The sequence below is a fragment of the Triturus cristatus genome, chromosome 3_2 (genome assembly GCF_964204655.1).
Source record: "Triturus cristatus chromosome 3_2, aTriCri1.1, whole genome shotgun sequence".
NCBI lineage: Eukaryota > Metazoa > Chordata > Amphibia > Caudata > Salamandridae > Triturus > Triturus cristatus.
This window is the reverse complement of record NC_140584.1, coordinates 1102598795-1102618999: the sequence shown is the minus strand read 5'-3', so window position 1 is coordinate 1102618999 and position 20205 is coordinate 1102598795. Positions and strand designations below refer to the sequence as shown.

General features: G+C 45.8%; 1 protein-coding gene across 1 annotated transcript in view; it reads right to left on the bottom strand.

The window, feature by feature from the left end:
- Positions 1-20205, bottom strand: part of SLC13A5 (solute carrier family 13 member 5) — a 321734-nt gene that overhangs the window by 90263 nt on the left and 211266 nt on the right. The window contains exon 4 of the mRNA XM_085649894.1: positions 13571-13707. Coding sequence (XP_085506020.1) covers positions 13571-13707 — 137 coding nt within the window. The remainder of the gene's footprint in view (positions 1-13570; positions 13708-20205) is intronic.

The following is a 20205-nucleotide window of genomic DNA, read 5'->3' as shown; positions in this document are numbered from 1 at the left end:
TGTGTTCATCCCCTCCACGCTATCTGGCAAATAAAAAGATCCTGGCGACCAGAGAGGATTCTTGGAGATAATCAGGTAGGCAAGAATCCGTCCTTATCAGTTGGTAGCAGAGTAGGATGGTTATTTCCGATAGTGAGGGGAGATCTAGATTAGGATAAGAGATCCTTGAGGCCCATAGAAGTCAAGTGATGGTGACTCATCGGATGGCGAGCAGCGGACGACGGCGGTTGATGGAGATTGACGGAGAGTAGCAGTGCGGCGGAAAGCAGCAGTTTGTGGAGGAGTGAGTATGAATAGGGTGAGATGTTTGTAGATTGCGGTGTTGTTTTGTTGTGTGATGTCTTGCGGAGTTGGAGTGAGTGTTGAGTGAGTGTGAGATCAGGCTGTGAGCACGCGCAGCCCGGGAAAGTCTTAGGCCCGACTAGTAGCTTAAGCGATTGTGGTGTAGAAGACACCCAAGGTAGATTTTGTTGACCACCAGAAGGGGATCGTGAGACGTCATCGATTGCCCGGACCGAGATAGGGGGAGCGAATGTGTGAGTGCGTGAGTAACCGACGCTGGTCGTGGGTTGTTTTACGTGGAATTTGAGTATTTGTAACCTATCAGAGGTGATTGTCTGACCGGACGCGGACAGACAGTTACCAACCGAGGTCGACAACTTCGAGAGACTGTGGACGGACAGTACTAGAAACCAGCCTGCAGCCAGCACAGAGGTTGGGAGAGGTGCACGGTTACCGGATGCTCTAAAGGTACCGGTCACCATTGGACCTATCGTTTCTGTTTATGACCCAGATCAAGAGAAAGTTGGAAGCTCAGTGCAGCCAGCTGTAGGAACGAGGAGTGTGACTGAAGGAAATGGATCCGTGAGCGGAATGGAGCAAACTCCGAAGCCTATAGAATGGAGTACGCCATTGCCAGCTACAGCAGACTCCTCTAGGGGACAGACAGATGTGAGACCAGTGAGGCCGAGGTCTTTGGCCGAGTCAAGATCAGATTTACGATGTGGGCACCACCAGTGAGGAATCAGAATCAGAGTGTGAGAACAGTAGAAAGTGAACGAGGCACAATAGTGAATTGTTCAGTTCCTATGAGTATGTCAGAAGAGAGTAGATCTCAGGAACGGGAATGTGATTATGATGAAAGGGATGGTGTACCTTGTAGGGAAGTACTGAAGGGAGCCCTGAAGGGGAAAATGTTAGATGTTGTGAGGCTAAAGGCAGAGGTAGATGAGATCATAAGTGGGAACTTGCCTCTTGAGAGAACATGCATGTACGAACAAGATAAGTTACTCTTTGTAGCGAAGGATGTGACTCGCAAGGCACGAACTGCCCATGAGAAGTTGTCAGAATTGGCCAAAAGGTATGATGTGGACTTATCCAAAACAAAATCATTGCATGGAAGTCATAGATTGCAGTATAGTGACCACGAATTGGAAGAAAAGAGAATCATGGGTTTGAGAACCCATATCAAGGATTTGATCATAGCAATGCGTGTATGGATCATGCTTGAAAAGTGGGAAGAAAGATGGTCCAAGAAGAAAAGTTCGAGGAGAGCGATAGGAGAGACGCCACCCTCAGGTGGAGGGATGACGGAGATAGGGAATTTCCCGTTACGAGAGGTACAGAATGGAGGATATGTGCATGTACTGTGGAGTAGGGGTGATTTGGCTGCATTCACAAATGATTTTCCTCGGTTAAGGGAAAAGCCCGTGGAGTGGTACAAGCAAGTTGATCGGTTTGTCAAAATCTCGAAGGTGTTGTGGGTTGATTTGAACACATTATTTGACATTGTGGTTCCGAGTGATTTGTGGTCAGCATGTAAAATTGCTGTTGAGTGGCCAACATCAGAGCCTGACAGGGACCCAATCTCGAATGGTCCGTCGCCCATAGTAATGAAAAGGTTCGAGCAGGTGATCACATGGTTGAAGTCAAAAATCTCACCTCCGGACATTGATTGGGTGAAGATAGATCGGACAGTGCAAGAGCCAAAAGAGACGGTGCATGACTTTTATGAGAGACTTTTGCAGGGGTTTAAACAGTACAGTGGATTAGACGTGTTAGACACGAAGGACATGGGACAGTTTGTTTCACAATTTGTGTTGGGATTGAGGGCAGAAGTTAGTCTCATGATACAGCGCATTTGATTTGTTGGCAGAATAACCAGTGGATGAGATTTTACGGTATGCTAGGTACTGTTGTGATGAGATAGAATCAAAGCACAGGAAGTTAAAAGACAAATTGATGCTCGTCCAGATGCAAACAGCTCAGGGACAGTCTAATGGAGGGACTCTAGGAAGAAAACAGGGAAATAATCAAGGAGGAAACCAGAACGCCCAGGGTCAAGGAAGACCAAAGTCAATTGATCCTAAGACAGGAATGGTAGTGGCGACATTGAAAAAGACCACTGCGTGTCATCTTTGTCACCAGATTGGACACTGGAAACGCGAGTGTCCTTTCAACCCGTTAAATCAGATAGAGCAAGAAGGAGAGGTAGTTCAGGTTCCTGTGGCGGACATGGTCCCTACAGTGACTCGACCGAAGACGGTCAAAGGGGAGTCTGGTGTTCCGCAGATGCAGGTTCCTCAACCACCTAGGATACCGAATATGCAACAGGGAGTCCGAACTTACCTACAGATGCCCATGTTTGAAGGGAGTGAGGAATACAGCCCAGATCCGTTGGCACAACCGTGCTTGAGAGGGGAAGAGGACTGCGCGCTTGGAGCAGTCTTGGAAGTAGATCAGAGGGGACCATTTGTGGAAGCAGACATTGATGGTCACCCTACAACCTTTTTGGTTGACACCGGTGCTACTCGGTCTACTGTACGATCTGCAGTAGTCCCTGACCTACCCCTCTCTAGACAATCAATCCAAGTCGCTGGTGTAGCAAATAAGAAAATGACTAGCCCATTGACCGAGCCAATTCCAGTGAGGATAGGAAATTTCAGAGATCGGCACCAGTTCGTGGTGTGCGACTCCAGTCCAGTTTGTCTGTTAGGTAGAGACCTGTTGTGCAAGCTGAATTGCACCATTTATTGTACCCCAAAGGGAGTAGAAGTACAGACGAGGGATGATGATGCGACCTTCAAGGTTGCGAATCAGCGTGTGTGCATAGAGATGTATCCAGCAGTTGGATACGAGCTGGATGTGAAAAGGGAGATGTGGATGTATGGATTCCGAATGATGGACGAGCTGTGTTGCCAGAATGTTTGTTGAACCCAATGGCACGACTGATACATGGTGCTGTACATCTTGGTAGAGACGCGATGATGCGAGTGTTTCGACAGACCTGGTAGAATCCGAAGTTTCGTGCATTAGCTGAAGCTGTGTGTCAGAGGTGTGTTACATGTCAGCAGATGAATGCAGGAAAGAGAACTGCTGTGACTTTGGGCCACAGTGGGAGGTCAGGAGAACCTTTCAATAGGGTGCAGTTGGATTTCATTTAGATGCCAGAGTGCAATGGGTTGAGGTACATCTTAGTTGTGGTATGTGTCTTTTCAAGGTGGGTGGAGGCTTACCCAACACGTAGGTGTGACACACTCACTGTAGCTAAACTGTTACTGAGAGAGCTTATCCCGAGGTTCGGTTTTCCGACCTCTTTGGAGTCAGACAGAGGGACACATTTCCATAGTGAGATCATGAAATTGCTTTGTGCTGCCTTAAATGTGGATCAGAGATTGCATTGCAGTTATCGTCCAGAGGCTTCTGGGATTGTGGAACAAGTTAATGGGACTCTGAAAGCACGGATGGCTAAAGTGTGTTCTTCGACATCACTGAAATGGCCTGACGCACTACCCTTAGTTCTCATGAGCCTCCGTAGTGTTCCCGATAGGAGGACTGGGTTGTCACCTCATGAGATACTCATGGGGAGAGCAATGCGATTACCAGCAATACCTGCTACTGCTTTGATTAACATCACTGATGACTTGATTCTCGACTACTGTAAGGGCCTGGCTGACGTAGTCCGTTCTGTGTCTCAGCAGGTGCAAGCAGCAGTCGTTCCAGCCGCAAGTGACCTGTGCCACGACCTATGCCCAGGGGATTGGGTAGTTGTGTGTAAACACGTGAGGAAGAGTTGCCTGGATGCTCGTTGGCGTGGTCCGTACCAGGTAATACTGGTTACGAACACGGCAGTGAAGTGTGGGGGACTGCCAAACTGGGTGCATGCCTCCCATACCCACAGAGTTCCAGCACCCTTGGAAGATACAGCCCCTCTCGTGAATGAAAATCCACCTGAGGTGGCAGAGCCATCTGAGAGGGCAAGCCAAGCTGTGAGGGTTGCTGATGCAGTTGGTTGTGCACTAGACCGAGCTGAAAGGGGTTGTGCAAATCGAAGCCCCGAATTTGACTCAGACAGAGAAAGTGTTGTTGTGGGTGGAGTAGAGTCAAATTCTGCTGAAGAAGGAAGTAGTGCACAGGGTACTCGAAGGGAGAGCAGAAGTGCCACTGAAGCAGAGAGAGTTTGGCCCGTGAACCAGAGACGGGTAAACTTGAGATTGGCACCTGGAAGAGATCTTGCCCCAGTTTCTGAAACGTCTGAATCTGAGCAAAGTGACGAAGAGCAAGCTCGAGTTAATCTGAGAAGGTTAAGGAGAGCAAGAGTGCCGTGTCAAAGGTACGCCTCACCAGATTGGATATACGCTGTGACTGATGCCAGGCATACCGAGCACAGTGAGGCTGAGATCCCTGACATTGATCAGCAATTCTCCGAACTTGAAAATAGAAGTGTTGCTGAGAGTTCCAGGATTGGAAACCGAAGAAATACTGACCCTCAATATTCCGAATCCACCGCTTCTGAGTAAAGTTCGTGAGTTGAATCTGGAGACACTGGTTTTTCCGACTTTTGCTATTGTACCACCACATCAGGAGTTGGTGATCCTTCGTCTTGAGATCTTGCAAGGAGTCTTAGAGCTGTTGGGAGCGAATATCATTCTGGATTAAAAGTAAAACCCTTTCTTGTACATAAAGGTCCAAAAGAAGAAGATAACCTAGGCCAGAGTGGAAGAAGAATAAAGTTAGGGACTTTCCGTCAGGACACTGAAAGAGGGCTAAGGAAGTCTTTTTGTGGACTGTGTAAATAAGGAACTGAAAATTGCTAGGGGACTTCCATCTTCAAGGCATTGTGTGAACTGGTTTGACAAGCAATACTCGGATGAGAAAAGAGACTTTTTCTTGTTGCTGTTAAACTGAAATTCTGAGAACGTTGCAAAGATGGCGGATGCTGGAAAAACCCACCGTAGAGCTAAATTAGTGATAGGTACACTTTTAGGGGTAGTGATAGCTGCTATAGTTGTGATAGTGGTAGCCTCGTATATCGTTTCCCATGGGCAGGAGGGGGAGGTACAGGGGACACCTACACCTACCACCTCTAGCCAGACAGAGGTTACTATACAAGCTCAAAGACTCGAAGAGAGTCGTAGGTTTCATATGGATCTGTCTAGAAGTGACTTTAAGCTTAATGCTTATGCGAAGCTGTTGTATGAGTATGTTGATGCAATGGATGCTAAAGATTGCTATGTGTGCATGCAGCTACCTTCTTCCGTGGATGAGGGTATTAGATACCATCATCTTCCATTAACTATGGGATTTCTTGCAGCTTATTGCTTAGCATCCTTTATGAGAGAAGACAATTTGAGTATTTCTTTTTCAATTATGATGCAATACTTCCTGAAGTACCGGCATATAAGCATTTGAATAAGTACGATTATTATAAGTCAGAGGACAGACTTCGGAAGTATTTCATACCGACCTTGAGTTTGGATACGGTTTAAGCTCACCGACATAATCTAACGTGTTTATTGTCGGAAACGGAAAAGAAATGTATTGGCCAGATAGAGGATAGATATAGAAAACTAACCCAGACACGGAATACAGGAGAGAGTTCGGTAGTCTGGACTTATGAGGAGAGATTACACCGATCTAAGGGAAGTTATGGACCTATAGCGCTAGATCAGACGCAGAAGGGGAAGTTGTGTGTGAGACGTCCTCAGATTTATTATGAAAAAGTCTCAGTAGGACAGAGTACGTGCGATCATACCTTTACCATGGAGGACTCTGCTAAGAACTTTTTGCAAGGTCCGGTGCAAGTGATTCCAACTATGTATTTTGTGTGTGGAAGGAATGCCTACGTGAGGTTGCCTGCAAATTGGTATGGTACATGTTACTTGGCTATTATTTTTCCGAAGATTTATCATACAGAAGACTTAAATCTTTTGGAGACTGGACATCATTCTAAAGTGCGGAGAGCTGCAAGTGCAGGAGCAGTGATTGGTGATATTTTTGGAGCGATGATACCAAGTTTGGGTGTGGTTTTGAATGATGTGAAGATAAGAAAGTTGGCGACTGTGGTTGATGAGTTGTCAATGAATACGGCAAGGTCTTTGTTGTTGGTAGATGGAGAGATGTTGTCGATAAGAACTATGGTTTTGCAAAATCGTCTTGCTTTATACGTGTTATTGGCAAAAGAGGGTGGAGTCTGTAAATTGTTGAAAGTTCAAGAATGTTGCACGTATATTCCAGATAACAGCAAAGATCTGGAGAAATATATTGACAACATTACCACGATTCACCAAGAGATTACGGATTTGGCTGAAGAGGGTGTGTGGGAGAAGATTGGTAAAGGATTCGGTCGTGTGGGAAGTTGGTTTGCGATCTTGGGAAAAGGTTTTCTTGGATTTGTGTTGAAGCCTCTATTTAATGTTGTGGTTAGTGTGATCTGCTTGTGGGGTCTCATCAGAGCCTGTAAGTGGTACAGAGGAAACAGAGTTGAAAGAGCTCTTAGATCGAGTGAGAGGCGAATGGCTAGACTGCAGGACAGTCAATACCAGAATCTTAAGAGAATGGAGAGGTTCCGACAAAATAAAATGGCAACAAGCACTGTTTAGGTCAGTTCTTTCTCCAAGGGAATGTGGTTGTGAAGGTGTGATGACAGTTGTCATCAAAGGGGGGAACTGATAGAGCGTCACAAGAAACTGAAATTTGTAGGGGTACATCATATTCACTGTTAGCCAGCACCCGCATATTAATCAATGTATGTTTAGAAGTGTCATAGAAATGTATTGATGTAATTGTTTATCCTAGAGGTGATTAGAAATGTAATAATGCTTTGTGAGGATTAACGTTGCAAGTTATTGCGAATGTATTCAACAAATGAATAATCATTAGTTTCCGTACAATGCAATGTATTAGGCTAAACGTGTGCCATGTTAAAGTGTTATGCGTAGGTTGCTTATCCACATACATGAATAGTGAACTAATGCTTAGAGTGTGGTTTAATAGAGTGTTTAATGTGTAAAGGCCTGATCACATATATGCTAAAGAGAAGGCCTGTTCGTTCCTTATGTTAGCTAATGTTGTAGGCCGAAAATGATTCCCTAGGTAAAGGCTTTGGGTTGCAGAGAAATGTAAAATCCTAAAGATGTGAAATGGTTTCTCTCGTTCTCATGGTTCTGTTGCAGGTGCAAGGACATTTAGCTCGTTAAAGAGAATAGATCTTTGTTTTAGGAGTTAGGATGCTGTGAGAAGCCAACAGGGGAGTGCATTGGAACGCAAGATAGATACATTTGCTGCGCATGGTGCCTGGGACCCAAGGTCAAGCTAACCGTCGTTGGATGCAAGACAACTTTGTGGAAAACTACCGAGAGAAGACCTGGCTGAAGAGGTGTGCCGAAGGGCGTGTTCTATGATTTTGGGGTTTTGTATTAGGGACAGTGTCCCGTGGGTTGAGCAGATGAGGTTTAGATGGGAAGCTAGAAGGAGCATCTTAGAACGAGCTCTGACTAAGTGAAGGTACTTCTTAAAGGAGTCTTCACTTCTGACACCTTTTTCTTGATTCTCTTGCCTGGGATGGGAATGCTAAGTAGGGATGTCACCATAGAGGTAGAGTAGGGACAGATTAATGTTTTCTTCTTTTTGACTAATGATTCCCAATTTAGATATTGGCCTTACAATCGCCTTTTTGATGATTTTAGAATCTGTAATTCTTTTCGTTCTAGTCGGATGAGAATCTTACGTAGGCTTGCATTTGTATTAGTGCCCATTTACCTTTTACACCTTGTTTTGAGGTGTTTGTATGTTCAGTTATTTTTGGTTGTAATAAAATCTTATACATTTTAGATCCTGAGTCAGTGATCCTTTCCAAATTAAGTCCAATTGTGGTAGATATATTTTGATAATTGTGTTCATCCCCTCCACGCTATCTGGCAAATAAAAAGATCCTGGCGACCAGAGAGGATTCTTGGAGATAATCAGGTAGGCAAGAATCCGGCATTATCACAGTCACATACTTGCCTCTCGGTGTTTAAAGATGCAGGCACCAAAGGTAACAGGAGACCAGGATCAGAGCTTACATTCTCTCCCACGTGGTGCAATAAATGCAGAGGGAGCTTTGTATGTCAAGATGAGGTGTGTGCATTGAGCCTGTACACAAAAGTGTGAGTTACGGGCATGAAAATATCGCTGGGCAGGGAATAGTGAGGTTCAAATGAAAAGCACCTTTAACTGGATCCATTTGGAAAATGTAAATAAGAAACTCATTGGGGTAAAATAGCAGAAAACACTTCTTAGTAAGTATCTAGCTATTAAAAAAGAATTATAACGAAGTCCGAATTTCCAAGGAATACCAGACACAGCTATTAAACATACTGGCATTTATCCAATGCTGGCCATATTATATGCTTAGACTGTTATGTCTCCTTCGAGGTCCCCCCCCCCCCCCCGGAACCGGCTTGTTGTAAACGTTAGTGCGCTCTTATCCATAAACAGTGTGAGAATCTTCAAAGCTCCAAGACAAGTACACCTCCTTGACCACTCCCTGGACACTGGTGTAAATCAGGAGGTGGTACCCAAGGCTGCTGGCTTAAATCACGCTTTGGAAATTTGGGTCCTCCTCCTCCCCATTGTCATTTGGGAATTACACCTGTCATTTGTGATTAACTGAACACAAAACAGCATCCCCGGGTCTACAAAATGTAGGTTAAACTACAAAGGTTTAGCAGACAGTAAACGTTTCTGACAAATCCACAAGAGGAAAAGTTACTTTTGAAAATAAAAAAAAATGTTTTTATTGTTTTTCATGTATAACGAACAATGAGTGTGAGAGCACCACATTAACACATCAGCAGATCATTATTCAAACAGTACAGTTCTGGTATATTTCACCCTCCCTACCCGCTCCCTGCTCCCTGTTCATGGTAAAGTAACCCATCTACATGTGGTCTAATTGTAAAGTCCCATCACCTGCTAGAGACGATGTGCGCCAACCCATCTTCGGTCCTTCCTCCCTCATCCCATGTGTCAGTTCTAGCATACTATCCCTTATTCACCCTACTATACCTCTATGTCTCCTGCATCCCAGGTATCCCCCCAATCTTCTTGTAAAATGTTCCTTTTTTTATGGATGAGAACCCTCACCCACCATAAGGAGGCATGCTTCATCATAGGGTTCCTCCTCACGCCAAGGGGCTACAACTCTTAAAATGGGAGGAGCAGTTGGATGTTTTATGTCCTGCCCTATACGAGTAGAGTGTGTGGGTGAGATGAGCCAAGTGTGAACACGTGGAATAAAGTGCAGTCAGCTAAATTTGTCAGTTTTAGTTAAACTTTATTCCAAGATAGAAACCCCATGCAAACAAAGTGAAAACATCCAAGTTTCCAAAATCTGCTTGAAAATGGAAAAGCAGGATGTTAAACAGATATTGTGTGGGACAGAGTTCCATTGATTGGGCGCCAAATAAGAAGAGAAACGTATATATATAGATATGCGTGTATTTTTCATTTAGGATTTTTTTTAATTGCATGAGGCAAAACAGCTGAAGCCCTCTCTAGGTTAGACAATTTCTCACATGTCTGTTGACATTAATGACATATAATCATTGGCATCTCCAATGATACCAAAGTTAATTATTCACATTATGATGGACGCATTCGTTCTGGGTATGAAAGCATTTCTCTTTTGCATTTCCGTTGCAGAACGCTGTGAGAGCCCACGAGCATTAGAGTGGACGCTTTGACATGCTGTTCCTTTTAAAGCCATGCCTTTTGCTCGGTGTGAGCACTCAGAAGCAAGAAAGCATGACCAGCCCTGCGTCTTTGGGGGCCATTTTGTTTTAGGAGGTTCATTGTAGGGAATGCTCAGAGCAAACCCCACTTATAAAATGTGCCTTGCTTATGAGCTGCTAAAGGTATTGCTGCCCCTTGCTATGTGAAGTTGTTTTTGTGAAACAGAGAATGGTGAGATTCAGTGTTAGTCTCATGAAGTCGACACAAAAATAATTGCAATGTCTTAGCTTCAAGAGAAGAACATTGTACTTCAGGTGGTGACCAAAATTGCTATGTTAGAAAGGAGGTGTTTGTGTTTGTCAGGAGTTGTCAACATTGCTTCTGAGCAGTGAATGAGCCGCTGAGACCTGCAATTTAGAGCGGGACAAATATAGCGCATGAATGTGGATGATGGTGCGGTCTGTCAGGGGCTTCAATTTGCAAAATGAAGAAAGCGCAGAGAAGACGCCGCATGCATTCTTTGTGCCACGATTCTGAGCAGAACGGCAGTGTCCCCTCAAACACGCAAATGTGCAGGGCGGACTGGCCTTTAGGGCTGTCTGGCAGTGCCCGACGGGCTGGTCTGACAGGTGAGCGTGTGGGCAGCTTTTTGGCTGTTGGTGGGTGTATTTTATGGTCTGCTGGGCTGGTTTTTACTATGTATTTCACTGATATTAAAACAAACATTGCTCGAAGCAAGCACAAATCCATGCAGTCTTCCATGCCTCCTAAGACACTTATAAAGCAAGGAGCTTATATAAAAGCACCTTGCGCCGCCAGTGCAAAGCTTTTTTTGATGCGCTGGCGGCACAGTGTGCACAGTGGGCGGCACAGTGTGCTTGGCCGCATTTACAAGGCCAAACAAAGCCCCCTCTGCGTGGCTTTTCATGGCCTTGTAAATACAACCCCTTTTCACGCAACACTTTGTGTGAAAGGGGCGTGCCATGGGTGTTGCTGTGGGTGCTCCCATGCAACACCCATGGATTCTACTGCATTCTCAGATTTACCACGTTTTGTAAACCTGGGAAGGCGTCAGAAACCTACGCCGCCCCAGAAGAGGCGTAAGGACATGCAACGAGGAGAACAACTTTTTTTCGCCTCCTTTTTTCCTCTTTCCATGCAGGGAGTGATTCTCAAAGTTTACTTTGTATTTTGAAACAATTGCTTATTGTTTTTTCGATTTCTAATATGGCTCCTTCACAAAAAGCACATGTATACATTGATGATAAGAACATTTCTGCTGACCATTTTATTCAATATGTATGCATGCATGTAGAATTTAAAACTTGCAAACCTAGCAGAATGGCAGCAAAGCACTGTCCCGGGCCATAGACAAAGTTTCAGCCCATGAGTTATCGGAGAGGCAGCAGGCTTCTAGGAGCAGAAGTGGACTGTTATTCCATTTAAATAAATGTGTCTTGAACTCTTTCCTCATCTGTGGCAGGAGTGGGATGTTCCAGATAGATACCCAGATATTGTTGCAGATCTTAGATGCAGAACTGGAGAAGGCCTCTTACCTTGTTTTTAATTCTTTGCACTTTTTTGTCTTAAATGTTACGGTGTCCTAGATGCTGGTTTGCTGTAATGCCCAGTGATATTGAATTGATTAGCCAAATAGGGGCAAATAGGTGGAAAATCTTGTCGTGATGGCTTTGCAGATGATGCAGCTGGTTTGAAAGATGGTGCAGGGCAGTAAGGGGAGCTATTGAGGTTTCATTGGATTGAGGAAGATGTAATTGTATTTATTCAGTCCCATTTCGAGGCAAGGTGAGGTTTGTAGCACGTCTTTAAGTGAGGGCAGTGTGGATCATGGGCAAAAATACCTTCTCTGATTTTAAAGTCTGTCCCATAAGTAGAGTTTAGGGATTTTAAAAACTGGTATTACCCTTGGCATATGGTCAAAATGCTAAATTTAAGACTAGTAAATTTAAATTAAAAATAAAAGAACTCGTGCCTTAGTCTGCATAGCTATGGGCGCTAGGCTTTTTTTATTAATACGTTTTTAGTATTTGCTACCTACTTGGCAGATGTTCTATAGTACTGAATGTTCTGTAGCCTATTGAAGATCTTTATGTTGAGACAGAAAAAAATATTGCTATTCGACCACAGATGCAACCATAGATCTGACTATAGTTCCAAGGTGACCCTCAGAGAAAACTCTCCTGAATAGCTCATGGCCAAAGTGGCTTTTCCACAGAATCTTCTTTACTTTAAGTATTATTGATAAGATGTATTCTAGATCATTATGCCACACCCAGAAATTATGATCCATGCCTAAATCTAAAGATGCAATTTCCATGAATTCTGAGGCATATTTATTAATATTTCATGCAACGCAGTGAGAGAAAGGGAACATGTAAAACTGTGCCATATTTACAAAGATATAGTACTGTTCTGCTCTCTACTATAGTTGGCAAACTTGTGGCGGCCTAGCGCCAACAAAGGCTGCTTTGCACCACGCCGCAAGGGCGCCTTTGTTGGGATCAGAAGAGTTTTTGTACAGGAAGGGATATCTTTCTTAACAAAAATAATTTGTAGAGGCTATTTTTGGAGACTTGTATAAGGCAGCACACATGCACAGAGGAAGTAAGAAGGAGAAATAAATATATATTTCTTGGTTATGCCAGCCTTAGATGCAAACCCATGTTTACTGAGTTGAGTAAATATGGGATTGAGTCAAAATACAGCAGCGGATGCACAGGTACACTCATGCCTCACCCAAGTAACACCTCCCTAAGGCAAGTTAACGCAAGGATGCGCTATGCACTTCCATGCGTTACTTTACTTTGTTTTTTTTAAAGCCACAAAACATCGGGTTTTGCATGACTTTGTAAATCCCACAATACATTTTGTATTTGGACTGTTCCAAAAAAGTGAGGCAACCCCAATTCAAAACCTTAGTAAATCTGGGCCTCTAAGTTGTCTCCATGCAGTACAGGGATGTATAATTCCTTAATTATTCAGGTAATATATGAAATGACTAATGGGCAACTGTGTGTTATACTACTGGAATACCAATTTGGGGTTCATATTGCATTTGCTAAATATTTTTGGATTATCATGCCATCCAATTCCCTTGGTAACCTTACATTGAATGAAATACTGTCCAGCAATTGTCTATTCCTTGTATGTAGTATGAGTATTACCAGTCATTTATACTCGAAGTACGGGAACCACAAGTTACTCTCAATGTTCATTAATATGTAGCTTAGCACTTAGCATTTTATATGCTTTATTTTTGTCACTGTACCACCAATTGAATTTTGTAAGTTCAATATTTCAGCATTTGTTTAAATTTTATATAAATTAGTCTTGTCAGTCACTGACCTTTGGAATCTTCTATTCCTATGTGTGTATCTTTGAAATTTGATGTTCTGGGTGGTGTTACATTTTTCTACGACATTTTCATTTGAATAATATTTTGAAACAAAACTAGCGTTACAGAAATAATTGAAGGTATGTCCCTTCTGAAACTGGGCATTGTGACAAATAGGTAACCTGATGAAAAAAGAAAGCAGGGGGTGGCATTTCTTACAGTGCAGGTTTGACTCCAACTATGAGCAGGACTCTCAGTGCAATACGCTTGTGTAAATTCCAGTGTTCGACTGCAACTGCAATCATAAGACCCCCAACAAAGAGCATGTTGGTGTCCTTCAAGTACTGCATACACACCTGCAAGAAACAGAGAGCGGTACATGTCAGGTACTTGCTGATACACACGCGATGATACACAACAAACACATTTAGACAATTTACAGAAGTAACCTCTGGAAATCCTATGTATTATTTACAAACTCTCTGAAAGGTGTTTCATGGAGAGGTCAGCCAATTCAGGGCTTCAAAAGTAACAATGCTTGGATGACCTAAACAACATGGATCGTTATGTCCAGAATGTCTATCAAAGCTGAGGGCACTTCCATGTAGAGTAGCCTCCCTAAGAATAATAACTACGAGTCTTTGCTCTAAAGGAATGGTCAATATGGCTTTGTAAAAGAGCAAAAATCAGTCTTCTGTATGGCAGAAGCCATTAGGTAGGTGGTGTAGTGTTGTGTATGTAAAGATAGCAGGACATCTCTGGTCTCTGACGGACTTCATAGTATAGTGACATAAGTGATTGGGTGTGGTTAAGAAAATTCAAGATGTAGAAAGTTCAGTTAATGGTTACATTGTGAAAAAGAAAGACGTGCAATATCGAGCTCCACATGTGGCATGATCATTTGCATGTACCTGGGCTGGGGAGGACACTACAACTGGTGACAAGGTAGGGGATTATGTAAACCCTGCGACATGAATAATCAAGAGTGCTCTCCCGGAGATTTTGCCATGGTCCAGCAAACTGCTTGTGCGTGTGCCTCAGTCGAAGTGAAAAATTGATGGTTGGCATATGTGGAATCAGAGCGCCACTCCTGCCAGTGCAAGGCCTGTGAACAAAGTGAGGACTTTAGAGAAAGTTTGTTTGTCATCGGCCAGAAATTTGTTGGTGAAGTCAAGACAAGAGATTCTATGCTACAGCCTAACAAAGAGCCGTTATTCATACAATACGACAATGCTAAAGGCAGTAATAACCAGGTACAGAGAAGTGCCAAAGCCTGTGATTGCCGACTGCATGGAAGTGCTAAGAGCATAAACCTTTCTGACACAAAGAAACGTTAAGAGCAGTGACAACCAGGTACACAAAGTGCAGTGAGCGGCGACAGTCAGGTGCAACTCATGATCGATGAATGCAGCCTGCAGCGGGGTAGAACCGCGGTGACTGCATAAGAGTGATGTGATCCCTGGCGCCGTCAGACAGAAGAGGAGCGGAGGCCCGCCGGCTGAAGAACCCTAAAGCATAGAGGAGACACGGCTGCCATGACTGAGAGGACTGGTGAACGGAGCAGTGCAACTAGATAGTGTTGAACACTGGGGGCTGCCGGCGGCCGCCATGCCTACTGACTGGTCCCGCATGGAGGACATTCGAGCAGCGAGGCCCCGCTGGTGAGTGCTGACCAAAGCTACCTGCTCTGCCTCAGTGTTGGAGAGGCATCGACGAGGGGCATTGTGGTGTGCTGGCCGCGGCCCGCTGCAGCCGCCACCGCTGTTTTCATACTGAGCTGGCAGGGGGGCGGCTGTGAAAACACCGGTGAGGTGTGGGCAAGCTGCGAGACCATAATTGGCCTGGTTGCTGCTGACACAAACCTTAAGCCTAGGAGCTGCCCGGCTGGATGACCCTGCATATAAACAAAGTGAAACTCCCACGAAGAGGACAATAGAGCACGACTGATATTAAGGTGGGAGACAGAAAATTGGAAGCACAGTTTCTACCCGGGCCCGAGAAATCAGAGACAGTAACCTACTCAGTGCTAAAAGACCAGCATTTCTGCAGTTGCCCAAGAATAGTGGGTCAGATTGTTGCAGAGGCAGAAGCACAAGAGACAGGCTCCGGTGGCGGCGATACAGTGGCGGAGAGACCTCCAAGGTGGTTGACTGCTGCGCTTAAAACAGTGGCATAACGGAAGCAGGACAACTGGCCAGAAAGAGACCTGGGGGACGTCCCCAACCCACCTGAAGGGGAGATAACCAATGGCAGCCTATAAAGGTGCAAAGATGTCTCATCAAACAAAACTAGATAAGTTTACTCACCTCAAAGTAGTAGAAGGGGAGGAGCATGCCCAAAGTCCGGACTGGGAGAAGGCAGCCCCTCACTGCAAGACTTGATGGTTGCCATTCAGGGAATCCGCTCAACGTTCGAAACCAAGATTGATATGGTGGCCTCGGAAGTTTCGCTGATGCACGCTGACCTTTGGAATCTGGGACCCTGAGTAAAAGCCACGGAAGACTCTATAATCACACTCAATAAGACTACTAAAGAGCTCGAGACGCAGGTGAAACAGCTTAAGGCCTCAGCGACTGCCCTTGAAGCGCGATTGGAGGATTATGAGGGGCGCGCACGTATGTCTGCATTTTGGGAGTTCCGGAGAAAGCAGAGGGCCCATCAACTGATCTGTTTGTTGAGGAACTCATAACACAACATTTGCAACCCCGACAGCTCTCCAACTATTTTTCCGTGGAGCGTGCCCATCGAGTACTGGGGGGTCCTCTGCGACCGGGCGCCCTTCCCAGACTAATACTGGCAAGGATTTTCAATTTTAGAGACCGAGATACTGTATTACAGGCCGCCCGCTCTGCACCTCCATTGCGCTATGAAAATGCTACAATAACCTTCTTCCTGGATTTTACAGTCAACCTTAGATGCTCATTTCTGGAAGTTAAGAAACGGCTGCGTGAGAAAGACCTGAAATATGCGTTGCTCTTTCCTGCCAAGCTCCGAGTGGTGGCGGAGGGTAAAACGTGGTTCTTCAACTCTTCCGTGGAGGTGTGGGACTGGCTTGATGGCTGGAGAAAACCGGGGGACAACAGGAACCACTCCCACCGATGACGGGAGGAGAAGGAATGGCGCCAGCCAGGATGACACCGAAATGAAAAAACATAGATAGTTGACAAGAGAACTACCCAAGGCCAACACCCGCCCAATGTGCAGTTGCCACAGACGGGCGGCGATAAAGATCGACACTGAAATGCTTGTATGCGCCACCATCACAGAAAGATCAGGAATAGTCTCATTTGACACCTAACAGTGTACGTGACCTTACCGAATGGGAAATGCTATTTCGCATTGAAGCGAAGAGAGAACCCGGAACCGTTGAGAGAACTGCGCTGGAGGCGACTTGAGATCAAACTAATCGTAACTATATGAATATGCTGTGGGGACACTTATTACTTGTTGGGGGGGCTCTGATGCATGGGCGGGTGATTGGCCGCGCTCCCCGTTACTGAGGAATGGGGTACAGGGGTACAGGGGCTACAGGCAATCTACAACGTTGCGGGGGTGGGCAGTTTCTGGTCCACATTGCAGGGAAGCAGGGAGAGGGCGGTGGGGGACAGTTTTGTTCTTGGGAAGTTTCAGTTCAGTAGTTATACTACACAGATAGTCAAGACATTGGAACAGGCAGCAAACTACTCTGACTGACTTGGGAATAGATTGCAAATCTTCCACCGACCGTTCCCCTCAAGTCACTACGGGGCAGATTATCGAATCCTATGGGGCGGACAGGACCCTGACCATATCTCCACATAATCCAGATGCAAGATAACGTCAATAGAGGAGTATCCCCTAGTCGACTGGTGATCCTCTCTTGGAATGTAAATGGATTAGGGACAAAATTGAGCGGGAAGTGGTATTGAAATATATTAAGCGACGAGCACCTGATATCGTCCTGCTGCAAGAAACTCATATACAGGGTACGTCCTATTGTGCATTCAACAGATGTGGCTATAAATTAGCAGCACACGTGGGATATACCAGTAGATTCAACAGGGGTGGGCATCTTATTACATAAGTCCCTTCCATTTATGGTTTGAGCGGTGACGCATGACCCACTCAGATGTTTTGTGACATTGTTGGAAAGCTGGGATGGTAGATTATTACATATTATTTCGCTATATGTCCCCACGCCGCTCCACTCCTCTGCGCTGGCTGATTTGGGTGCCCACCTAGTGAAGTTGCCACAGGGTGAATTATTGATTGGGGGAGACTGCAACGCAGCCCTAAATGGAGAAGTAGATTGTTGGCCGGCCAGGCAAAAAGACAGTGCAGGCAAAGCGCTAGCCGAGTTCTTATCATCAATCGGCCTTATAGATGTGTGGCGTGTAAGCAATCCCTCCGCCTGGCAATATACTTCCCATTTGGGAGTACATGGAAGTATCTCCAGAATAGATTATGTATTTGGGTTGGCAGACCAGTTTTCACAATTTCGTGAGACAATCCTCCCAAGGGGTATTTCCGATGACTCTCCAATCACCTTGACCTAAGGAGCCACACTCCCAACTCAAAAATCTCACATGTCATTTAATCCATGGCATCTCAAAATTCCAAGTATTAGAGAAGATTTATTGAAAACATCAATTAACTATTTTGAAGAAAACAAGGGGTCGGTGGACTCACATCAAATCCTACGGGAGGCCTTTAAGGCTATAATTAGGTCTGGTGTGTTCGGATACCCAAGAAGCGCAACACAAGGTACAAATTAAGCAGAAGGAATACATGGACATAGCTGAGGATCAAGCCAAAGCGCATTTTCGGGCAGCCTCACACAGACTATACAAAATAGGTGATAGTGCAGGTAAATTACTGGCGTGGCTAGACAGGTGGGAGCAGGCCTCGCGGTGGGTCTTTGAGGTCACCGCCGAAGTGGTGGAGCGGATCAGAGAAAGGCAGGGAATTGCAGATACCTTCGCACCCAAGTTGAGGTGAAGGAACTTCTAACCACACTCAATATACCCACCCTCGATAAGCCAGATAGAGACAGTCTAGAACTGGAGCTGACAGAAAACTAAGTAATACAGGCAATTCAGGCACTAAAAACAGGGAAAGCAATGGACCCCAATGGCCTGCCTGTTAGACTTGGGGGTCTCTGGTTGGCGCAAGGTTGTCCTTGTGTCAAGCAGGAACCCTCTCCTCTATGTCAGGGCGCAGGATAACCCCTCGTGAATGACCCTTGCTCACCCTCTAGGTGCGTGGCGTGAGCAGCCAAGGCGATTCCTCAGGCGTTGTTGGTTAAGCACTTACAATCGCACACACAGTAAATACATCAATCCCCCCAGAAACGGACACCAGACTTGGATATGTAGAAAAATACGCTTCTTTATGTAAAAATAGGTATATATATCTCAGCAGACTTATCACAAGACCAATAACGTTTTCGCTATGCCACCAGGTTGTAAAGCAGGCAAATGTTCTTTGTTCGTAGTTTCAAATGGATACTTTGTCTCGCAAATGTTACTTGTGGTTCCAGTACTTACAGAAATCGGCTCCTGCGAACGGGGAAATAAGGCGTGGCGGGCCCCGAGCCCGATACTGGAATTCTTAAGAACGTGTAGTTGCTTTTGGGAGTCGGCACGGGAGGGTGCGACTCAGCAGTGATGGGGCACCTTTGGATCCTCTTGAGCAGGTGCGTGTAGGCAGGCAGGCGCGGCCCACGACCCTCAGCACGGCGGTGCGGGGGTCTCCTCAGCGGGGGCGGCGCGGCCTGATCTCAGGGCGAGATCGCGAAGCGGGGTCACAGGGCACGGTCCGTGCAGCTGGGGGCCCGGCGGGGATCACGATCGTCGGACAAGAATTCCGGCGGGAGGGGTGATAGCGCTTCAGCGCGCTCCAATAGCAGGCGGTGGCAGAGGTGCCGGCGGCCTAGCCCGGGGTAGAGAGCGACTCCGGTCGGAGCGGGGCTCTCAAGGGGGGCAAAGGCAGGCAGGCAGGCTCCCGAGTGTCACAGCCCTAGGAGGGGCGATGAGGGGCGCAGTCTTCCTCAAGCGGGGTACACACACGGCTCGAGTTTCAGGACGAGCAAAGGCACAAAGAACCCACTGGTCCTGGGGTTCTGTTCAGGGGGCAAGCTCAGATCAAGCCCTTGGAGAATGTTTAAAGCACAAAGCAGCAAAGTCTTTTCAGTAAGTCTCTTCCTCTCCTTTCTCAGCAAGGCAAGCAGCAGGCCAGCTCCTCCAGCGTCTTCTTCTCCTTCTAGTCGGGCAGAGGTTCTTTGTGGTCAAACAGGATTCTGATTTCTTAGGAGCCAGGCTCCTACTTTTATACAGTGATTCTTTTGTTCTTTAGCGCCAGGGGGCCTGGGCCTGGCCCAGTCCAGTTCTGGAGCACTTTGTTATGGTGACTCTGCTCTTTCCTTTCAGCAGCAGGGCAGAGACATCAGCCGCTCCGCAGGGGGCGGCGCCGGCTTTGTGGTGGCAGAGCACAGGTCTATTCAAGAGTTAAGGTGTACTCCTCCCACCCATCCTGGTGTCATCTCTCTACCCACCACCTGGCAGCCAACCTGTCTCTGGGGATTCCCCAACCCTGCTCCTTACTGTTGCTAGGCAGAACACACACAGCAGAGGCGGACTGAAATGGTCAGGTCAGTAAATACTTTCTAAAAGTAGTATTTACAAACCCAGGATATTAAAATAAACTTGACTACAAGAAGTATTTTATTATTCTGAGTTCAGGCATACTAAACTTGACATTCTACCATGCTCTCTGAGTCCACTGGGGTCACAGCGTGTAGTGACTCCAGCAGCCCATTCTGGCCTATGGAGAGCAGGTAGCCTTCAATAGTGAAAAACGAAAATGGCTGTAATTCA